At 43.1% G+C, this 24,910-nt stretch overlaps 1 protein-coding gene across 5 annotated transcripts in view; it reads right to left on the reverse strand.

Annotated features, from left to right (window-relative positions):
• LOC140738594 (uncharacterized) overlaps positions 1 to 24,910 on the reverse strand; it is a 156,063-nt gene that overhangs the window by 79,922 nt on the left and 51,231 nt on the right. For all 5 annotated transcript variants that reach the window (XR_012101407.1, XM_073066125.1, XM_073066114.1 and 2 more), the window contains exons 11-15: positions 23,560 to 23,853; positions 22,941 to 23,124; positions 19,880 to 21,110; positions 17,927 to 18,021; positions 8,518 to 8,812 (exon numbers count right to left, since the gene is read on the reverse strand). Coding sequence is in view for 4 of the 5 variants with exons in the window: in XM_073066125.1 (XP_072922226.1) it covers positions 8,518 to 8,812; positions 17,927 to 18,021; positions 19,880 to 21,110; positions 22,941 to 23,124; positions 23,560 to 23,853 (2,099 nt within the window). In the remaining variant the exon portion in view is untranslated. The remainder of the gene's footprint in view (positions 1 to 8,517; positions 8,813 to 17,926; positions 18,022 to 19,879; positions 21,111 to 22,940; positions 23,125 to 23,559; positions 23,854 to 24,910) is intronic.

The following is a 24,910-nucleotide window of genomic DNA, read 5'->3' on the forward strand; positions in this document are numbered from 1 at the left end:
GGCTGCAAACCCGGATGGTGTCAGTCCCAGGGTGCTCAAAGCCTGTGCCCCCTAGCTATGTGGAGTACTTCACCATGTCTTCAACCTGAGCCTGAGTCTCCAGAGGGTTCCTGTGCTGTGGAAGACGTCCTGCCTCGTCCCTGTGCCGAAGACGCCGCGCCCCAGTGGCTCCAATAACTACAGACCAGTGGCATTGACCTCACACATCATGAAGACCCTGGAGAGACTTGTTCTAGAGCAGCTCCGGCCTATGGTTAGGCCACACTTAGACCCCCTCCAGTTCACCTACCAGCCCTGACTAGGAGTTGAGGATGCCATCGTCTACCTGCTGAACTGTGTCTACGCCCACCTGGACAAGCCGGCGAGCACTGTGAGGGTCATGTTTTTTGACTTCTCCAGTGCGTTCAAAACCATCCGCCCTGTGCTGCTGAGTGAGAAGTTGACAGTGATGCAGGTGGATGCTTCCCTGGTGTCATGGATTATTGATTACCTGACTGGCAGACCACAGTACGTGCGCTTGCAACACTGTGTCAGACAGAGTGGTCAGCAGCACTGGGGCTCCACAGGGGACTGTCCTGTCTCCCTTTCTCTTCACCATCTACACCTCAGACTTCAACTACTGCACAAAGTCTTGCCATCTTCAGAAGTTTTCTGATGACTCTGCCATAGTTGGATGCTTCAGCAAGGGAGATGAGGTGGAGTACAGGGCAACGGTGGGAAACTTTTTCACATGGTGTGAACAGAATTATCTGCAGCTTAATGTGAAAAAGACTAAGGAGCTGGTGGTGGACCTGAGGAGGGCTAAGGCACCAGCAATCCCTGTTTCCATCCAAGGGGTCAGTGTGGACATGGTGGAGGATTACAAATACCTGGGGATACGAATGGACAATAAACTGGACTGGTCAAAGAACACTGAGGCTGTCTACAAGAAGGGTCAGAGCCATCTCTACTTCCTGAGGAGACTGAGGTCCTTTAACATCTGCCGGACAATGCTGAGGATGTTCTACGAATCTGTGGTGGCCAGTGCTATCATGTTTGCTGTTGTGTGGTGGGATAGCAGGCTGAGGGTAGCAGACACCAACAGAATCAACAAACTCATTCGTAAGGCCATTGATGTTGTGGGGGTGGAACTGGAGTCTCTGACGGTGGTGTCTGAAAAGAGGATGCTGTCCAAGTTGCATGCCATCTTGGACAATGTCTCCCAACCACTCCATAATGTACTGGTTAGGCACAGGAGTACATGGAGCCAGAGACTCATTCCACTGAGATGCAACACTGAGCGTCATAGGAAGTCATTCCTGCCTGTGGCCATCAAACTCTACAACTCCTCCCTCGGAGGGTCAGACACCCAGAGCCAATAGGCTGGTCCTGGACTTATTTCCACTTGGCATAATTTACTTATCATTATTTAATTATTTATGGTTTTATATTGCTATATTTCTACACTATTCTCAGTTAGTGAGACAGTAACGAAACCCAATTTTCTTCGGGATCAATAAAGTATGTCTGTCTGTCTGTCTACTGCACTCCTCAGTGTCCTACCATTTACCTTGTATAACTTACCTTGTATAATCTACCTTGGTTTGACTTTCCAAAGTGCAATACCTCACACTTGTCCGCATTAAACTCCATCTGCCATTTTTCTGCCCATTCCTCCAACTGGTCCAAATCCCTCTGCAAGCTTTGAAAACCTTCCTCACTGTCCACTACACCTCCAATCTTTGTATCATCAGTTTTTGCCACATCATCATCCAGATCATTGATATAGATGACAAATAACAATGGGCCCAGCACTGATCCCTGTGGCACACCACTAGTCACAGGCCTCCACTCAGAGTAGCAATCCTTCACTACCATTCTCTGGCTTCTTCCATTGAGCCAATGTCTAATCCAATTTACTACCTCTCCATGTATACCTAGCGACTGAATCTTCCTAACTAACCTCCCATGCGAGACCTTGTCAAAGGCCTTACTGAAGTCCATGTATACAACATCCACTGCCTTCCCTTCATCCACTTTCCTGGTAACTTCCTCGAAAAACTCTAATAGATTGGTTAAACATGACCTACCACGCACAAAGCCATGCTGACTTTTTCTAATAAGTCCCTGTCTATCCAAATACTTGTAGATCCTATCTCTTAGTATTCCTTCCAATCATTTACCTACTACCAATGTCAAACTTACCGGCCTATATTTCCCGGCTTACTTTTTGAGCCTTTTTTAAACAACGGAACTACATGAGCTATCCTCCAATCCTCTGGCACCTGACCCGTGGATATCGACATTTTAAATATTTCTGCCAGGGCCCCTGCAATTTCAACATTAGTCTTCTTCAAGGTCTGAGGGAATACCCTGTCAGGTTCTGGGGATTTATCTACTCTGATTTGCCTCAAGACAGCAAGCACCTCCTCCTCGTCAATCTGTATAAGTTCCATGACATCCCTACTTGTTTGCCTTGTTTCCATCGACTCCATTCCAGTTTCCTTAGTAAATACAGATGCAAAAAGCCCATTTAATATCGCTCCCATTTCTTTTGATTCCATACATAGCTGACTGCTCTGATATTCAAGAGGACCAATTTTATCCCTTACTATCCTTTTGCTCTTAACATACCTGTAGAAGCTCCTAGGATTATCCTTCACCCTGACTGCCAAAGCAACCTCATGTCTTCTTTTAGCCCTGCTGATTTCTTTCTTAAGTATTTTCTTACTCTTTTTATACTCCTCAAGCATCTTATTTCCTCTGTTGCCTATACATATTATACATCTCTCTCTTCTTCTTTATCAGAGTTCCAATATCCCTCGAGAACCAAGGTTCCTTATTCTTATTCACTTTGCCTTTAATCCTGACAGGAACATACAAACTCTGCACTCTTAAAATTTCTCCTTTGAAGGCCTCCCACTTACCAATCACATCCTTGCCAGAGAACAACCTGTCCCAATCTTTTTAGATCCTTTCTCATTTCTTCAAATTTGGCCTTTTTCCAGTTTAGAATCTCAACCTGAGGACCAGATCTATCTTTATCCATGATCAAATTGAAACTAATGGTGGTGTGATCACTGGAACCAAAGTGTTCCCCTACACACTCTTCCGCCACCTGCCCTAACTCATTTCCTAATAGGAGATCTAATATTGCATCCTCCCTAGTTGGTACATCTATATATTGATTTAGAAAACTTTCCTGAACATATTTCACAAACTCTAACCCATCTGGACCTTTAACAGTATGGGAGTCCCAATCAATATGCAGAAAATTAAAATCCCCTACAATCACAACTTTCTGTCTCCTGCAGTTGTCTGTTAATTCTGCAGATTTGCTCATCCAATTCTCGCTGACTATTGAGTGGTCTATAATACAACCCTATTAATGTGGTCATACCTTTCCTGTTTCTCAGCTCCACCCATATGGCCTCGGTAGACAAGCCCTCTAATCTGTCCTGCCGAAGCACTGCTGTAATATCTTCCCTGACTAGCAAAGCCACCTCCCCACCCTTCATCCCTCTGCCTCTATCACGTCTGAAACATCGGAACCCTGGAACCCTGGAGATACCAATCAATATTTGGGAAATTAAATTCTCCCACCACGACAACCCTGTTATTATTACACCTTCCCAGAATCTGTCTTCCTATCTGCTCCTTGATGTCCCTGTTACTATTAGGTGGTCTATAAAAAAAACACTCAGTAAAGTTATTATAACCATATAACAATTACAGCATGGAAACAGGCCATCTCGGCCCTTTTAGTCCGTTACTCTCACCTAGTCCCACCTACCTGCACTCAGACCATAACCCTCCATTCCTTTCCTGGCCATAAACTGATCCAATTTTTTTTAAATGACAAAATCGATCCTGCCTCTACCATTTCTACTGGAAGCTCATTCCACACAGCTACCACCCTCTGAGTAATTTACATAATGACCCCTTCCTGATTCTAACTTCAACCCACACAGACTCAATAGACAATCCCGCCATGACTTCCTCCTTTTCTACAGCCGTGGCACTATCTCTGATCAGCAGTGCCATGCCCCCACCTCTTTTGCCTCCTTCCCTGTCCTTTCTGAAACATCTTGGCACTCTAAATAACCATTCCTGCCCGAGCCACCCAAGTCTTTGCAATGGCCACAACATCATAGCTCCAAGTATCGATCTACGCTCTAAGCTCATCCATTTTGTTCATGATGCTTCTTGCATTAGCCTGTTTTCAGGACCTCCTCCATTTTCCTACCTATGTCATTGGTACCACAACCTCTGGCTGTTCATCTTACCACTTCAGGATATCATTGAGGAGATCTGAAACATCCCAGACCCTGGCACCTGTGAGGCAACCTACCATCCGAGTTTCTTTCCTATGGCCACAGAATCACCTGCCTGACCCCCTAACTATAGAGTCCCCTATCACTACTGCCTTCCTCTTCCCTTCCCTACCCTTCTGAGCCACAGGGCCAGACTCTGTGACCAGAGGCACGGCCAACTGTTGCTTCCCCCAGGTAAGCTGTTCTCCCCCCCCACCCCCCCCCCCCCCACAGCACTCAAACAGGAGTACTTATCATTAAGGGGCACAGCCTTGTCTAGTCCATACTGCACCATTTGTCGCCATTGGGCTATAAATGTGCAGGAGCAGCGTGTGGTTAAGTGCCTTGCTCAAGGACACACACTGTGTCCTCGAGGCTGAGGCTCGAACTAATGACCTTCAGATCGCTAGCCCAAAGCCTTAACCACTTGGCCACACGCCAACAGGGGTACTCTCTAGTATCTAACTCCTGCTCTTCCCTCTCCTGACTGTTACCCACTTATCTCTCTCTCAAGGGCCCGGTGTGACTACTTGCCTATAACTCCTCTCTATTACTTCCTAACTTTCCCTAACCAGACGAAGGTAATCGAGCTGCAGCCCGTTATCACCAAAGCTTGATTGAGCCAAAGCTCTACCACTCTGTCTCAGATCACTCTGCTGGGCAGTGTCTCCCTTTTATGCCAGAACCTTCCCAGCAATCTAACTCACGATTGATAGCAATAGGTTGGGAAGAAGCAATACAAGTCATGTAATGAAGTTTGTCAGAGTGCTGAGTTGGGAAACAGGTGGTTGATACTGAGTATTTGTGCAAATCATTTAACATCAACACTCTAATTCAAGAGAGTGGCCAAGCACTTGGCTACAGACAAAATCTGCATATTTTCTTCAAAAAAATAAATTGAAATTAGTTCCGCAGCAAGGCAAATTTCAGCACATATGACAGCTTACTACACATACTCCATGAATGCACAGGCAAGTTCCACTTTGAGAAGATTACAGTACAAACTAAAATGAAAGACAGAGGACAAGGAAAACTGTACAACTAGAAACTGGGCATTGATGACAAGAGAACATGATAAACGTGTGAAAGTAATAGAATTGTCAGTTGGATTTATTTTCAGATTCTATATAAAAGAATACTTATAGAAACATAGAAAACCTACAGCACAATACAGGGCCTTTGGCCCACAAAGTTCTGCGGAACATGTCCCTAACTTAGAAATTACTAGGCTTACCCATAGCTCTCTTTTTTTCTAAGATCCACCTACCTATCCAAAAGTCTCTTAAAATACCCTATCGTATCCACCTCCACCACCATTGCTGTTCCACCATTCCACGCATTCACCACTCTCTGAGTAAAAAAAACTTACCCCTGACATCTCCTCTGTACCTACTCCCCAGCACCTTAAACCAGTGCCCTCTTGTGGCAACCATTTCAGCCCTGGGAAAAAGCCTCTGACTATCCACATGATCAATGCCTTTCATCATTTTATACACCTCGATCAGGTCACCTCTCATCCTCTGTCGCTCCGAGGAGAAAAGGCCGAGTTCACTCAACCTGTTTTGATAAGGCATGCTCTCCAATCCAGACAACATCCTTGTAAATCTCCTCTGAACCCTTTCTATTGTTTCCACATCCTTCCTATAGTGAGGCAACCAGAACTGAACACAGTACTCTAAATGTGGTCTGACCAGGATCCTATAAAGCTGCAACATTACCTCTCAGCTCCTAAATTCAATTCCATGATTAATTAAGGCCAATACTCCGTATGCCTTCTTTACCAAAGAGTCAACCTGCGCAACAGCTTTGAGTGTCCTATGGACTCGGACCCCAAGATCCCTTTGATACTGCACACTGCCAAGAGTTAACATTAATACAATATTCTGCCATCATATTTGGCCTACCAAAATGAACCACTTCACACTTATCTGGGTTGAACTCCATCTGCCACTTCTCAGCCCAGTTTTGCATACTATCAATTCCCACTGTAACCTCTGACAGCCCTCCACACTATCCACAACAACTCCAACCTTTGTGTCATCAGCAAATTTACTAACCCATCCGTCCATTTCCTCATCCAGGTCCTTTATAAAAATCACAAAGAGTAAGGGTCCCAGAACAGATCCCTGAGGCACCACACTGGTCACTGATCTCCATGCAGAATATAACCCGTCTACAACCACTCTTTGCCTTCTGTGGGCAAGCCAGTTCTGGATCCACAAAGCAATGTCCCCTTGGATCCCATGCCTCCTTACTTTCTCAATAAGCTTTGCACGGGGTACCTTATCAAATGCCTTGCTGAAATCCATATACACTACATCTACTGCTCTTCCTTCATCAAGGTGTTTAGTCACATCCTCAAAAAATTCAATCAGGCTTGTAAGGCACGACCTGCCCTTAACAAAGCCATGCTGACTATTCCTAATCATATTATACCTCTCCAAATGTTCATCAATCCTGCCTCTCAAGATCTTCTCCATCAACGTACCAATCACTGAGGTAAGACTCACTGGTATATAATTTCCTGGGCCATCTCTACTCCCTTTCTTGAATAAGGGAGTAACACCCACAACCCACCAATCCTCCGGAACCTCTCCCACCTCCACTGATGATGCAAAGATCATTGCCAGAGGCTCGGAAATCTCCTCCTTCGCCTCCCACAGTAGCCTGGGGTACACCTCATCCGGTCCTGGCGACTTATCCAACTTGATGCTTTCCAAAAGCTCCAGCACATCCACTTTGTTAATATCTACTTGCTCAAGCTTTTCAGTCCACTGCAAGTCATCACTACAATCACCAAGATCATTTTCTATAGTGAATACTGAAGTAAAGTATTCATAAAGTTCCTCTGCTATTTCCTCCGGTTCTATACATACTTTTCCACTGTCACATTTAATTGGTCCTATTCTTTCATGTCTTATCCTCTTGCTCTTCATATACTTGTAGAATGCCTTGGGGTTTTCCTTAATCCTACCCGCCAAGGCCTTCTCATGTCCCCTTCTGGCTCTCCTAATTTCCTTCTTAAACTCCTTCCTGTTAGCCTTATAATCTTCTAGATCTCTAACATTACCTAGCTCTCTGAACCTTTTGTAAGCTTTTCTTTTCTTGAGTAGATTTACTACAGCCTTTGTACACCATGGTTTCTGTACCCCACCATAACTTCCCTGTCTCATTAGAATGTTACTATGCAGAACTCCACACAAATATCCCCTGAACATTTGCCACACTTATTCCATACCTTTCCGAGAACATCTGTTCCCAATTTATGCTTCCATGTTCCTGCCTGATAGCCTCATAATTCCTCTTACTCCAACTAAACGCTTTTCTAACTTGTCTGTTCCTATCTCCCTCCAGTGCTATTGTAAAGGAGGTAGAACTATGATCACTATCTCCAAAATGCTCTTCCACTGAGAGATCTGACACCTGATCAGGTTCATTTCCCAATACCAAATCAAGTACAGTCTCTCCTCTTGTAGGCTTATCTACATATTGTGTCAAGAAACCTTCCTGAACACACCTAACAAACTCCACCCCATCTAAACCCTTTGTTCTAGGGAGATGCCAATCAATATTTGGGAAATTAATATCTCCCACCACAACCTCACTGTTATTATTACACCTTTCCAGGATCTGTTTCCCTATCTGCTCCTCGGTATCCCTGGTATTATTGGGCACCTATAAAAAGCACCCAGTAGAGTTACTGAACCCTTCCTGTTCCTAACCTCCACCCACAGAGACTCCATAGACAATACCTCCATGGCGTCCACCCTTTCTGCAGCCGTGACACTATCTCTGATCAACAGTGCCACGCCCCCAGCTCTTTTACCTCCCTCCCTGTCCTTTCTGAAACATCTTAAACCCAGGACCTGAAGTAACCATTCCTGTCCCTGAGCCATCCAAGTCTCTGTTACAGCCACATCATAGCTCTAAGTACTGATCCACACTCTAAGCTCATCCACTTTGTTCACAGCACTCCTTGCGTTAAAATAGACACATCTCAAACCATCGGTCTGAGTGTGTCCCCTCTCTATCACCTGCCTATCCTCCCTCACACACTGTCTGCAAGTTTTCTCTATTTGTGAGCCAACCTCCTCTTCCCCAGTCTCTTCAGTTCGGTTCCAACCCCCCAACAATTCTAGTTTAAACACTCCCCAGTATGCCAAAGCACAATCAGCACATTCATCAAAATGATGTGAAATATAAGAGACTTTAGTATTAGATCTACCAGAGATGCCGCAAGTTTTGCTTCATTGGTTCCTTTCGACTGATTCTGGACTGCGCCCGGCTGTATTGGAACTGTATCCACAACGTTTGCATTCTGGCGGTGAGCCTCACTTTCTTTATTAACATCAAGACCAGGACTGAGCTCCATAATATCTTGAGTTGCAATATTATTTTCTTGTCGTGCAGCTGTTTTTCTTTCCTGCATTGATGCATCTTTCCTTATCACTGCTCTCCCTAAATTTGGCTTGGGCTTCTGCAAACGGCTCCTTACTGATCGGCCTGGTTTCTCTACAAATCTGAAGAAAAGCAAATATTAATATACAAAATCCAAATCCAACACTTAAATTACTGAAATATTTCATACTTTTTCAATTTAATGACTCCTTATAATATTCCTTATAACATACAAGAAGTTTCTCCATATTTCTCAATCTTTGTATTTGGTCACATGTGAACTACATAACTTAGAGCAGTTCAGCACTTTGTGTAAAACCAAATTATCCTATCCGGAGACATAACAGCTTGGTACGGCAACTGCTCTGCCCATGACCACAAGAAACTGCAGTGATCTGGACATAGTTCAGCACATCCCTGAAAACAGCCTCCCCTCTGTCAACACTTCTCACCATCTCAGTAAAGTAGAGAACGTAATCAAAAACCCCACCCATCTGGACATTCTTTATTATCCCTTCTCCCATCAGTCAGAAGACACAAATGCAAAGAACGATATATCACCAGGCTCAAAGCAGCTTCTACCCCACTATTATAAGTCTACTGAATTGTTCCCTAGTTTGATAAGATTGATTTTTGAACTCAAAATCCACCACATTATGACCATGCACCTTATTGTCTACCTGCACTGCACTATCTCTGTAGCTACTACACCATTCTGTGTCTGTTATTGTTTTATCTTCTACTCTAAGAATTAGATAGGAAATAATATGCCATTAAGGCTATATGAGGATTTGGATGGACAGAACCATGTGGTAGGTCATTTCTAATCAAGCTAACAAGAGTTTTTGGAGGAGTTTACAAGGTAAGAGCCCATGGCATTACAGGAAAGATACAAGCACGGATAAAGCATTGGCTGATTGGCAGGAGGCAAAGACTGGGAATAAAGGCAGCCTTTTCTGGTTGACTTGACGTGTTCCGTAGGAGTCTGCATTGGAACCGCATCTTTTCATGATGTATGTCAACAATGTGGATGATGAAATTGATGGTTTTGTGGCAACGTTTGGGGACAATATGAAAACAGGTGGAGGGGCAGGTAGTGTTGAGGAAGCAGAGAGGCTGCAGAAGGATTAGAATGGGCAAGGAGGTGGAAGATAGAATACAGTGTCGGGAAGTGGAAAGACTATTTTACAAACGGGGAGAAAACTCAAAATTGGGAGTGCAAAGGGATTTGGGAGCCCTCATGCAGGATTCCCTGAAGGTTAATTTGCAGGTTGAATCAATGGGGAGGAAGGCAAATGCAATGTTAGCATTCATTTCAAGAGGACTACAATATAAAAACAAAGGTGTAATGCCAAGACTGTGTAAGGACTGGTAAGGCCTCATTTGGAGTATTGTGAGCAATTCTGGATGCCTTATTTAAGAAAGGATAGAACCATAGAACCACAGAACACTACAGCACCGAAAACAGGCCATTCAGCCCTTCTAGTCTGTGCTGAAACTTTATTCCGCTAGTCCCATTGACTTGCACCCAGTCCATAACCCTCCACACCTCTCATCCATGTATCTATCCAATTTATTCTTAAATGTGCTAACACTGGAGAGGGATCAGAGGAGGTTTACAAGAATGACTCTGGGAATGAAAGGGTTATCATATGAGTAGTGATTGAAGCCTCTGAGTCTGTACTTGCTGGAATTTAAAAGAATGAGAGGGGATCTCACTGAAAAATATCCAATGTAGAAAGGCCTAGGTAGAGTGAATGTGAAAAGGATGTTTCCTTTAGTGGGGAATCTAGGACCAGAGGGCACAACCTCAAAATAGAACGATGTCCATTTAGAAAAGAGAGAACGAGAAATTTCTTTAGCTAGATGGTGGTGAATCGATGGAATTCATTGTCACAGATGGTTGTGGAGGCCAGGTCATTGGGTTCATTTAAGGAGAAGGTTGATAGGTTCTTGATTAATCAGGGCCTGAAAGGTTATGGGGAGAAGACAAGAGAATGGGATTGACGTGAAAATGAATCAGCCATGATTAAATAGCAGAGAAGACTCACTGGCCAGATGACTGAATTCTGCTCCTATATCTTAGGTCTTATGGTTACCAACAAGTTAGATAAAGAAACAGCAGTGTACACGCATAGGAAGGCCTCTGGCAAAGTTCCACATGTGAGGTTGGGCCAGAATGTTAAGACACTTGGCTTCAGGATAAAGTAGACATTTGAATTCAACACTGGCTTTGCGGGAGAAGCCAAACAGTGGTAGTGGAGCATTGTCTCTCTCTGTCTGGAGGCGGGTGATCAGTGGTGTGGCGTAAGTTTTGGTACTGTGTGCATTGTTGTTTATCATCTATATTAATGAGTGGCAAAATGGTTGTTGTGATGTGTAGTGTGGTTGTCCCCCGCTGGTTAGCAGTCTTGTGAAAAGGAGAGCTGAATACCTAAGTCTCTGTCTACCACAACATAGCCTCTCCAACAGCAAACCTCATGTAGTGCCTCCTCTATGGTATCACATGAAAATTAAACTGCTTTCAGATTCAGGCTGAACTACAGAGGACAAGAGTAAGTCTGGCACCTCCGCACGTAGCACACAGATCCACTGGCGTGTGGACACGACCTGGGGATCATAAACAGATCTTCAGCTACGGGTAAATAGCTCCACTGCCTTGTAGGCAATCTCGGGAGAGATGAAGGCTAGAGGAGTAAACCCAGACAGCAAATCTGGAGTGGAGCCGAGGGCAGCTGGACATCACTGAACATCCTTCTGGCAGCTCCTGCAGCCAAGCTGGTGCTAAACCTATCGCCAAGCTGGTGCCCAAATGTATTGCCAAGCGTTGGTTTTCTGAACCAACATATCGAGGAACCAACTAGAGAGCAGGCCATTCTAGATTGGGTATTGAGCAATGAGGAAGGGTCAGTTAGCAATCTTGTCGTGCGAGGCCCCTTGGGTAAGAGTGACCATAATATGGTGGAATTCTTCATTAATGGAGAGTGACATAGTTAATTCAGAAACAAAGGTTCTGAACTTAAAGAAGGGTAACTTTGAAGGTATGAGACGTGAATTAGCTAAGATAGACTGGCAAATGATACTTAAAGGGTTGACGGTGGATATGCAATGGCAAGCATTTAAAGATCATATGGATGAACTACAACAATTGTTCATCCCAGTTTGGCAAAAGAATAAACCAGGGAAGGTAGTGCACCTGTGGCTGACAAGGGAAATTAGGGGTAGTATCAAGTCCAAAGCAGAAACATATAAATTAGCAAAAAAAAAAGCAGCACACCTGAGGACTGGGAGAAATTCAGAGACCAGCAGAGGAGGACAAAGGGCTTAATTAGGAAAGGGAAAAAAGATTATGAGAGAAAGCTGGCAGGGAACATAAAAACTGACTGTAAAAGCTTTTATAGATACGTGAAAAGAAAAAGATTGGTCAAGACAAAAGTAGATCCTTTACAGTCAGAAACAGGTGAATTGATCATAGGGAACAAAGACATGGCAGACCAATTGAATAACTACTTTGGTTCTGTCTTCACTAAGGAGGACATAAATAATCTTCCAGAAATAGTAAGGGACCGAGGGTCTAGTGAAATGGAGGAACTGAGGGAAATACACGTTAGTAGGGAAGTGGTGTTAGGTAAATTGAAGGGATTAAAGGCAGATAAATCACCAGGGCCAGATGGTCTGCATCCCAGTGTGCTTAAGGAAGTAGCCCAAGAAATAGTGGATGCATTAGTGATAATTTTTCAAAACTCCTTAGATTCTAGATTAGTTCCTGAGGATTGGAGGGTGGCTAATGTAACCCCACTTTTTAAAAAAGGAGGGAGAGAGAAACCAGGGAATTATAGACCGGTTAGTCTGACATCGGTGGTGGGGAAAATGCTAGAGTTGGTTATCAAAGATGTGATAACAGCACATTTGGAAAGAGGTGAAATCATCAAAGTCAGCATGGATTTGTGAAAGGAAAATTATGTCTGACAAATCTTATAGAATTTTTTTAAGATGTAACCAGTAGAGTGGATAGGGGAGAACCAGTGGATGTGGTATATTTAGATTTTCAAAAGGCTTTTGACAAGGTCCCACACAGGAGATTAGTGTGCAAACTTAAAGTACACGGTATTGGGGGTATGGTATTGATGTGGATAGAGAATTGGTTGGCAGACAGGAAGCAAAGAGTGGGAGTAAACGGGACCTTTTCAGAATGGCAGGCAGTGACTAGTGGGGTACCGCAAGGCTCGGTGCTGGGACCCCAGTTGTTTACAATATATATTAATGATTTAGACGAGGGAATTAAATGCAGCATCTCCAAGTTTACGGATGACACGAAGCTGGGCGGCGGTGTTAGCTGTGAGGAGGATGCTAAGAGGATGCAGGGTGACTTGGATAGGTTAGGTGAGTGGGCAAATTCATGGCAGATGCAATTTAATGTGGATAAATGTGAGGTTATCCACTTTGGGTGCAAGAACAGGAAAACAGATTATTATCTGAATAGTGGCCGATTAGGAAAAGGGGAGTTGCAATGAGACTGGGTGTCATTGTACACCAGTCATTGAAGGTGGGCATGCAGGTACAGCAGGCGATGAAAAAGGCGAATGGTATGTTGGCAGTCATAGCAAAAGGATTTGAGTACAGGAGCAGGGAGGTTCTACTGCAGTTGTACAAGGCCTTGGTGAGACCGCACCTAGAATATTGTGTGCAGTTTTGGTCCCCTAATCTGAGGAAAGACATTCTTGCCATAGAGGGAGTACAGAGAAGGTTCACCAGATTTGATTCCTGGGATGGCAGGACTTTCATATGAAGAAAGACTGGATTGACTAGGCTTATACTCACTGGAATTTAGAAGATTGAGGGGGGATCTTATTGAAATGTATAAAATTCTAAAGGGATTGGACAGGCTAGATGCAGGAAGATTGTTTCCAAAGTTGGGGAAGTCCAGAACGAGGGGTCACAGTTTAAGGATAAATGGGAAGCTTTTTAGGACCAAGATGAGGAAAAGCTTCTTCACACAGAGAGTGGTGAATCTGTGGAATTCTCTGCCACAGGAAACAGTTGAGGCCGGTTCATTGGCTATATTTAAGAGGAAGTTAGATATGGCCCTTGTGGCTAAAGGGATCAGGGGTTATGGAGAGAAAGTAGGTACAGGGTTCTGAGCTGGATGATCAGACATGATCATAATGAATGGCGGTGCAGGTTCAAAGGGCCGAATGGCCTACTCCTGCACCTATTTTCTATGTTTCTATGCTTCATAACCTTTCCTTTGGACTACACCAGTGAGTCATTCATTGTTCACATACATGAGGAGTAAAAATCTTTACGTTATGTCTCCATCTAAATGTGCAATGTACAATCATAATAATTTACAATAAATAGAACAGTCAATGTAACATAGAAATACACTCAGATCAGCATGAGTTAATCAGTTTGATGGCCTGGTTAAAGATGCTGTCCCGGAGCCTGTGGTCCTGGCTTTTATGCTGCGATAACGGGCATAGTGGACATTAAGGAAGGCTATCAAAGCTTGCAATATAATCTAGACCAGCAGGAGGAAAGTAGTAGAGGAGTTGGGATGTAATGCTGAAGTTATATAAGATTTTGGCAAGGCCAAATTTAGAGTATTGTATGCTCCTCTTAACACCTACCAACAGGAAAGATATGGAATAGTTTCAGACTTTATTGAATGGAGTGCAGGAGAATGGGGAAGATTTGATAGATGTATACTAAATGATGAGGTAAATGTAAGGGTAAATGTAATAAGAGTAAATGTAAGCTGGGTTTTTCCACTGAGAAGTGAAACTAGAACTAGAGGTCATGGGTAGAAAGCAAAAGATGAAATATTCAAGGGGAATCTGAGGGGTAGCTTTTTTGCTCAGAGAGTGGCACGACTGTAGAACAAACTGCAGTGGAATTGCTGGTTGTGGGTTCGATTGTATCATTTAATAGAAGTTTGGATGGGTGCATGGTTGAGAGCGGTTGGTCCAGGTGCAGGTAGATGGAACTAGGCAGAATATCAAGTCAGCATGTACTAGATAGAACATAGAATAGTACAGCACATTACAGGCCCTTCGGCCCACAATGTTGTGCCGACTCTCAAACCCTGCCTCCCATATAACCCCCCACCTTAAATTCCTCCATATACCTGTCTAGTAGTCTCTTAAACTTCACTAGTGTATCTGCCTCCACCACTAACTCAGGCAGTGCATTCCACACACCAACCACTCTCTGAGTGAAAAACCTTCCTCTAATATCCCCCTTGAACTTCCCTCCCCTTACCTTAAAGCCACGTCCTCTTGTACTGAGCAGTGGTGCCCTGGGGAAGAGGCGCTGGCTGTCCACTCTGTCTATTCCTCTTAATATCTTGTACACCTCTATCATGTCTCCTCTCATCCTCCTTCTCTCCAAACAGTAAAGCCCTAGCTCCCTTAATCTATGATCATAATCCATACTCTCTAAACCAGGCAGCATCCTGGTAAATCTCCTCTGTTCCCTTTCCAATGCTTCCACATCCTTCCTATACTGAGGCAACCAGAACTGGACACAGTACTCCAAGTGTGGCCTAACTAGAGTTTTATAGAGCTGCATCATTACATCGCGTCTCTTAAACTCTATCCCTCGACTTCTGAAAGCTAACACCCCATAAGCTTTCTTAACTACCCTATCTACCTGTGAGGCAACTTTCAGGGTACTGTGGACATGTACCCCCAGATCCCTCTGCTCCTCCACACTACCAAGTAGCCTGCCATTTACTTTGTACTCTACCTTGGAGTTTGTCCTTCCAAAATGTACCACCTCACACTTCTCCGGGTTGAACTCCTTCTCCCACTTCTCAGCCCACTTCTGCACCCTATCGATGTCTCTCCGCAATCCACTATCTACAACACCACCAACCTTTGTGTCATCTGCAAACTTGCCATCCCACCCTTCTACCTCCACATCCAGGTCGTTAATAAAAATCACAAAAAGTAGAGGTCCCAGAACAGATCCTTGTGGGACACCACTAGTCACAACCCTCCAATCTGAATATACTCCCTCCACCACAACTCTCTGCCTTCTGCAGGCAAGCCAATTCTGAATCCACCTGGCCAAACTTCCCTGGATCCCATGCCTTCTGACTTTCTGAATAAGCCTACCGTGTGGAACCTTGTCAAATGCCTTACTAAAATCTATGTAGATCACATCCACTGCACTACCCTCATCTATATGCCTGGTTACCTCCTCAAAGAACTCTATCAGGCTTGTTAGGTACGATCTGCCCTTCACAAAGCCATGCTGACTGTCCCTGATCAGACCATGATTCTCTAAATGCCCACAGTTCCTATCTCTAAGAATCTTTTCCAACAGCTTTCCCACCACAGACGTAAGGCTCACTGGTCTATAATTACCTGGTCTATAATTACCTGGACTATCCCTACTACCTTTTTTGAACAAGGGGACAACATTTGCCTCCCTCCAATCCTCCGGTACCATTCCCATGGACAACGAGGACATAAAGATCCTAGCCAGAGGTTCAGCAATCTCTTCCCTTGCCTCGTGGAATATTCCGTCAGGCCCCGGGGACTTATCCGTCCTAATGTATTTTAACAACTCCAACACCTCCTCTCCCTTAATAGCAACATGCTCCACAGCATCAACCTCATTCATATTGTCCTCACCGTCATCAAGTTTTTTCTCAGTGGTGAATACCAAAGAGAAGTATTCATTGAGGATCTCGCTCACTTCCACAGCCTCCAGGCACATCTTCCCACTTTTATCTCTAATCGGTCCTACCTTCATTCCTGTCATCCTTTTGTTCTTCACATCATTGAAGAATGCCTTGGGGTTTTCCTTTACCCTACTCACCAAGGCCTTCTCATGCCCCCTTCTTGCTCTTCTCAGCCCCTTCTTAAGCTCCTTTCTTGCTACACTATATTCCTCAATAGACCCATCTGATCCTTGCTTCCTAAACCTCATGTATGCTGCCCTCTTCCACCTGACTAGATTTTCCACTTCACTTGTCACCCATGGTTCCTTCAACCTACCATTCTTTATCTTCCTCACCGGGACAAATTTATCCCTAACATCCTGCAAGAGATCCCTAAACATCGACCACATGTCCATAGTACATTTCCCTGCAAAAACATCATCCCAATTCACACCCGCAAGTTCTAGCCTTATAGCCTCATAATTCGCTCTTCCCCAATTAAAAATTTTCCTGTCCTCTCTGATTCTATCCTTTTCCATGATAATGCTAAAGGTCAGGGAGCGATGATCACTGTCCCCCAGATGCTCACCCACTGACAGATCTGTGACCTGACCCGATTCGTTATCTAATACTAGATCTAGTATGGCATTCCCCCTAGTCGGCCTGTCAACATACTGTGACAGGAATCCATCCTGGACACACTTAACAAACTCTGCCTCATCTAAACCCTTGGAACTAATCAGGTGCCAATCAATATTAGGGAAGTTAAAGTCACCCATGATAACAACCCTGTTATTTTTGCACCTTTCCAAAATCTGCCTCCCAATCTGCTCCTCGGTATCTCTGCTGCTACCAGGGGGCCTATAGAATACCCCCAGTAGAGTAACTGCTCCCTTCCTGTTCCTGACTTCCACTCATACTGACTCAAAAGAGGATCCTGCTACATTACCCACCCTTTCTACAGCTGTAATAGTATCCCTGACCAGTAATGCCACCCCTCCTCCCCTTTCCCCCCCCCCCCATCCCTTTTAAAGCATTGAAATCCAGGAATATTGAGAATCCATTCCTGCCCTGGTGCCAGCCAAGTCTCCGTAATGGCCACTACATCATAATTCCATGTATGTATCCAAGCTCTCAGTTCATCAGCTTTGTTCCTGATGCTTCTTGCATTGAAATACACACACTTTAGCCCTTATACCTTACTACCTTTATACCCTTTATAAAGATGGTTAGAAGAGCCTGTTTCTGACCTGTAGTGCTCTATGGCTACTTTCTCAATGCACTGGTAATGAACTGCTCAGTATGAACAACATGCAAGATGAGCTTTTCACTGTCCTTGGCACATTGGACAATAATAAGCCAATACCACATTTATAAATGCATTAGGTTTAGCCTTAACCCTAATGGTGATGCAGTTTAAAAGAAGTGGCAAACCATTCTTGTAAATACTTGAACAGCTGTTGTACAGCTTCACTGAGAAAAACCTGGGAGTAGGTCATGAATCTGCTTTGACAATGGTGCACTCTGCTGAGATGAACAGGGAAATACAGGAAATGCAATATATTACCGTGGTGCAGTGACAGAATCCTGAACTTCACATGATGACACCTCTTCAGCTTTATCAGCACCTTTTTTTTCAGACTTCAATATATTACTGACATCCTACACAAAAATACAGAGCTCGTTTATATTCACTTTAGCTTCTGAACAAAGTCACCCAAAGACAATTTCACTAACAGCAAAAAGAGAGTACAAACATTTGCAAAACTCCTTGTGTTTGTCAAAATAATCAATTACATTTTTACAAATCAATATATGTCACAAATGCTATGAGATACAGTCTTTCTTGCAAAAGATGACACACAAAATCAATCTCATCATGAAAGGGAAGATCAAAATTGATCAGGAAGAAATCCTCAAAACTGCTATATAAACAAAAATTTTAAATAATGAACAAACACAAATAGAGAACAAGATTAAAAGAAGCATAAATCAGATCAAGCAGACAGCCAGAGACTGTTCCCCAGGGCAGAATTAGCTAATACGAGGAGGCATAATATTAAGATGTTTGGAGAAAAGCATGGGCCGATGTCAGAGGACAGTCCAGCATTGTGCATCGAAGGGCAGAGATAAGTATTTTATACAGAGAGTGGTGGGTGCATGAAACACCCTGCCATGGATAGTGGTAGAGGCAGATACATTAGGGACCTTTAAGAGACTCTTAGACAGGCACATAGATGACAGGAAATTGGAGGGCTATGTAGGAGAGAAAGGTTAGATTGATCTTAGAGTAGGTTAAACGGACCGACCAAAAGGACAAAGGGCCTGCACTGTGCTGTAATGTTCTATGTACAAACAATTAAGTGAATTTAATACTGTTCTTTAATCTGCTGTGTAAATATGGAACACATATTTAGCTTCTATGATTGTTGTAAAGTTACTTCTCCCAGCTCCCAGTGTTGACTGCCTTCATTCTAAAGGTAGCATTACTGCCTCAATTGTACAAGTTTAGTGACATAAGATTTTTTCCCAATACTGGCTGCTTGTTACGAATGCACAAAATTATATAGAAATCTGTGAAAAAGAACACTTGTAAATCAGACCATCTGTTTAAAACAAAGACTTACTGACAGACACCTATAACGTGGATGAAAGGACAATTCACAAAGTACAAATAATGTCAATCTCCCTGATAGCTTAAAACACAAGACAGCCTATGTCACAGTTTCATTACTCGTAGTGCCCAATCTTTCTGGTGTCCGATTCTTTCAGACTCATCACTCTCAAAAGTGACAGTGTAAACGTCAGTGCAAGGCAAAAACCGTCTCGTGAAGCCAATTCTTTTTGGGCAGCAAAGCAGCAAACAAACAGCCCTATCTCAGACTGTGTAATACTCACAAAAGGCATAGATCAAGTGGACAGCCAGAGACCTTTTTTCCTGGGTGAAAATGATGTAGTTGTGTGTCTCTATTCCAGGATATAACCTATGCTACACTGCCGCACACCTTGGCTGAAGATTGGCCCATTACACACATTGTATTCATTTCAAAGAGATCCAATATTATTTTCCACTACATGCAAACACAGAAGTGCTATCCTCTCCTACATCCCTGCCACACCCATCCACTTTCAGTAGCGGGCAACTTTACAGCTCTGAACCTGCCATTAACACCTTCTCTCCTTCACTGTCATATATCAGGAAATTTGTTGTTTTGCGGCAGCAGTACAGTGCAAAGGCATTACATTACTATAAATTCAAATGTAAATAAATAGTGCAAATAATGAGGTGCTGTTTATGGACGGTTCAGAAATCTGATGGCGGAGGGGAAGATGCTGTTCCTAAAATGTGAGGGAAGGGGACTGCACATTGATGAAGCAGTTCAGATGTTGATTAATTTCAGCTCTTTTGACAAAATTGTAAAAAATCAATTTCAAATACAGACACCTGCTAAAGAAACTCTGCAGATGTTAGTCTCTAACATAATTTTAACAGTCTACATACAGGACAGCACGGTTATACCTTTTCTGGCTGCTCACTTATGATCTCAGTTCGTCCTCCAGGATAAGCATCATGATCCAGTAAAAGTGACTCTTCCACCATGTCAGCCTCGGACTGGTTGCTAACAGCCCCAGACTCCACCACGTCGTCCCCAGATTCCATCATGTTGGCACTAAATTGGGTGGCAATGCCCCCAGACTCCTCCACGTTGTCCCCAGATTCCATCACGTTGGCATTAGATTGGGTGGCAATGCCCCCAGACTCCACCACTTTGTCCCCGGATTGGTTGATAACCCCCCTGGACTCCACCATGTTGGCAGATTGGGCAACAATGATCCCAGATTCCATCACTTCAGCCCCAGATTGGGTGGTAATCACCCCAGATTTCATTACATCAGTGCAAGATTGGATGGCAATGGCGCCAGGTTCCATAACATTGGTGGATTCCATCATATCAGCCCTGGAGTGGTTATCATCAGCCTCTGACTGGGTATCATAGGCCCTGGACAGAGCATCATCAATTTCAGATTCCATCACATCAGCAGTAGATTGGGTGGTGTCATCCCTGGATTTCATCATGTTGGCTCCAGTTTGAGCAGAGTCAGGCTCTGACTGGGCAGCATCAACTCCAGATTTCATTGCGTCAGCACTAGATTGGGTGGCTTCAGCCGTGGATTGGGCAGAGTCAGGCTCTGACTGGGCAGCATCAACTCCAGATTTCATTGCGTCAGCACTAGATTGGGTGGCTTCAGCCGTGGATTGGGCAGAGTCAGGCTCTGACTGGGCAGCATCAACTCCAGATTTCATTGCGTCAGCACTAGATTGGGTGGCTTCAGCCGTGGATTGGGCAGAGTCAGTTTCTGACTGGGCAGCATCAACTCCAGATTTCATTGCGTCAGCACTAGATTGGGTGGCTTCAGCCGTGGATTGGGCAGAGTCAGGCTCTGACTGGGCAGCATCAACTCCAGATTTCATTGCGTCAGCACTAGATTGGGTGGCTTCAGCCCTGGGTTCCATCGTGTCAGCCTCAGATTGGGCAGAGTCAGGCCTTGACTGAGCAGCATTGGCCCTGGATTCAACCGTGCTGTCATAAGATGTCCCAGGCTTCAGAGTGGTTTTTCTATCTGCTTTGTTCCTTCCAACCAGTTTTAAGTTGGGTTTAAATTTCTGAGGCCGAGCAAACTGACATTGGTTAGAATCTCCTCTTGGGACTGGGGGGGTCGTAGTTGACGGTGTGTCACTCTCACAGTCACTGCAACAAACATTTTGGCAAAATAATTACTAAGCAGAAAGATGTTCAAATATTTAGAAAAGGGAAATCAATCTTAAGTTTCAAGATTCATAGCACAGCATCATCAGCAGATGAATAAATGGCAAAAACAGTGACATTCCTTAACAAGCACAGTGACATTTTATGAAATAATAGCAATGTCAAAAGTTCTGATGCAAGTTACTGTCAGAGTCATAGAACACAACAGCCTTTGGCCCATCTAGTCCTTTCTGAACATTTAATCTGCCTAGTCCCATTGACCTGCACCGGGACAGCAGCCCTCTATACCCCTCCTATCCACGTACCTATCCAAATTTCTCTTAAGTGTTGAAATTGAACTTGCACTGGAAGCTCGTTCCACACTCCCACCATCCTTTGAGTAAATAAGATAACCCTCATGTTGCTCTTAAACATTTCACCTTTCAATCTTAACCCATGACCTGCAGTTCTAGTCTCTCCCAACCTCAGTGGAAAAAGCCTGCTTGCTTTTACCCTATCTATACTCCTCCTAATTTGATATCCCTCTATCAACTCACTCATCATTCAAAGCCAGAATATCCCAATAGTAGAAGCTGGCTTTGCATCACTTTCTTCCTTCTCAATTTTCCACAGCAATCAACCTTTACAAATGACACTGTCCATCTGTCAAAGTGCAGACAGTTTTGAGTAATTAACTCCAAGCAACTTGAATGCAATTCTTACAATAACAATAATTTGGAAAAAAGATGTCTCCAAATTCTATTTTAACCATGGTAGTGTAGTGGTTAACATGATGCTCTACAGTGCCAACAATCAGGGTTCAATTCCCACCACTGCCTGGAAGGAGTTTGTATGTTCTCCCTGTGACTGGGTAGGTTTCCTCCCACATTCCAAAGACGTACTGGTTACAGTTAGTAAATTGCTATGATGGCACTGGAAGCATTACAACACTTGCAGGCTGCCGCCAGCACATCCCCGGACTGTGTTGATTGTTGACGCGAACCGTACAAGTGAAAAATAAAGCTAATCTCTAATAATCTCTATTATTTAGAATATTTTCTCAGTCTTTTTTATTTCATTCACTTTCCAACATTTTCTTTATGATATTATTCATCATGCTTAAAATTGTTAGCATAACAAAATGTTCTTTGAGTAGCACCAAAGACACCAACTACAAAATCCCACATGCAAATGACAAGGATTGAATAATGTCCAGAGATTGGCATGTAAGTGATTCAGCAACATAGTTTACTGCTCTGTTTACATTCAAATCAGAGATTGGAAACCTGCTGTGCATCTCTCTGAAAGTTTCATGACATCACTGTACTTCCTACTTCAGCTTTATCCTCTGCAACGCAGTCAGATTTGAGAAACAGCCATTCCATTAAGAAAAGAGCTGCAGTGCTTGCTTTAACTCACAGATAAAGGACAAGACAAAACTAGCTTTATTTTGAAACTGAGACACCAACCAGATATAAAGCGAATCTTTATCTTTAATCTATATTTCACACAATTACATCGAAACATAGAGTGAAAGGTGTTGTTTGTGTAAATGATCAACATAGTCCAAGAATATGCTGGTGGAAGCCCACAATTTACTAACCCTAACCTTGGAATGAGGGAGGAAACTGAACCACCCAAAGGAAACGCACACGGTCACAGGAAGAATGTACAAGTTCCGTACAGACAACGGCGGGAATTGAACCCCAATTGCTAGCAAGATAAAGCATTTTGCAAACTGCAATACTATCGTGCCACCCAATCACCTTAAATTGTCTCAATTATCTCAAATACCTTAAAGGAACTATATGCATGCAAGTTTATCATTTGTACCTTAACAACTTATCTTCCTCACTGGGCTTTATCCTTCTCTTGGCTCGTGAAGGTTGTTTGCTTTTAGAAGCTTCTTGGTCAGCCAATGCTTCAACATTGGCCACCGTATGGCTTTCATCTTCGGCTTCTCCAACTGGCTTCTGAACACCATCTTTTCTACCAGAACCTGAATCATTCTGGGCTCCTACACAAAAATAATTATTTTTCATTGTGATGCAATAAAAGCACCCACAAACAAAGAATTTGGTGTGTTTACTCAGCTCAAGGTTAGTGTGGTAATGTTCACCTGCTGCAATCAAATTTCCTCTCTGAATGACAGATACTGAGTTTTATGTTTCTCTTCTGCTCACTTTCTCTGTAAATTTCCTGTTGCCTGAAATATCGAATTGAATTGAATTATCTCAAGTATCATGTATCATAAATATCATGTATCTCAGGGATGAAAATACTTAGAGAAAGTGAGCAGAAGAGAAACATAAAACTCAGTATCTGTCATTCAGAGAGGAAGTTTACAAGGAACCAATATATATATGTATTATTTAGGAGCGGTAAAGATAAAAATTGCAACCACCAGCCTTAAATGAAGCAAATGCACAGGCAGACACACTACTACTCTTACCTTTCTCACGCTGCTGTACTCTACGTTTTGGCTGTTGAATACCATCCTCCTCCTCTGACACGTCTTTAGTAATGTCCTTCGCCACTGCATCTGCAGCATCCATTTTCTTCCGTTTTCGTTTGCGTTTAATTGGAGTATTTTGTACAGTTTCTTTATTCTGTGTACCTTCCAGACCGCAGGATGCCCCAGTTCCCTCTGCTGGAGTGCTAGAGTCAGCCTCAGCTAATTCCTGGTCAGACACTTCAACTGCATCAGGGTCATCTAGATCACTTTCTGTCTCTTCCAATTTCTTGCCTAAATGTATAAAGATAAAATTAGAAATGGCATCATGCGTACCTTTCTAGAACCTTCCAAATTGTGTAATTGCAAAGAAAATATTCAGAGTATGCAGGAAATGAAAAATTGTAAGATTTTTAAAAATTTCAGTCCTTGTAGACAAAACTATCCACCTCTATCATAAAAACAATTTTCATCTTACACTATTTCTAATATATAATCTAGAAATATAATATTTCTATATATAATCTAGAAATATAATATATTTCTATATATATATATATATATATATATAATATAGAACTAGAAAGAATTCATGTTCTATCGTTACTGTCATGCTTGCATAGAAATACAGTTGGCCCTCCTTATCCGCGGGGGATTGGTTCTGAGACCCCCCACGGATACCAAAAAACACAGATGCTCAAGTCCCTTATTTAACCAGGCTCAGTGAGGTGGTCTTTAGGACCCAGCAGAACCCCGGACTTTATTTAACATGTTCAGTGCAGTGGACATTATGACCCAGCGGCGCAGCTCTGAATCCGTGGTGTTTCTGTTCATGAAAATAATCACGATCACGATTGAAAATGTGGAAGTAATAAAGCGATCGGAAAGAGGTGAAACGCCATTGGTCATTCGAAAATTGTTAGACCACAATCACTCAACGATCAGAACAATTTTAATGGAGCATGTGAAAGGCCTTGCCCCGATGAAAACTACAATTATTACTAGGCAACGCAGTGGTTTAATTATTGAAATACGCATGTTTCTTAAGTGTTTTATATGCATAAAAAGGTAAAATATGTACTATATACTAAGAAAAACGTTTGACTAACTGACGCTAAATAATACCAGATGTACCTGTTCCGACTTCAAATCCAACTTAAAGACGGACTCAGGAACAGAACTCATTCATAATCCAGGGACTGCCTGTACTTTTAAGTCATTTCTACATTACTTAAAATACCTAATACAATGTAAATGCTATGTAAATAGTTGTTATACTGTATTGTTTAGGGAATAATGACAAGAAAAATAGTCTTTCCATGCTATTATTAAATATTATTAAAAGCTATTA

This window comes from Hemitrygon akajei, chromosome 2, assembly GCF_048418815.1.
Source record: "Hemitrygon akajei chromosome 2, sHemAka1.3, whole genome shotgun sequence".
NCBI lineage: Eukaryota > Metazoa > Chordata > Chondrichthyes > Myliobatiformes > Dasyatidae > Hemitrygon > Hemitrygon akajei.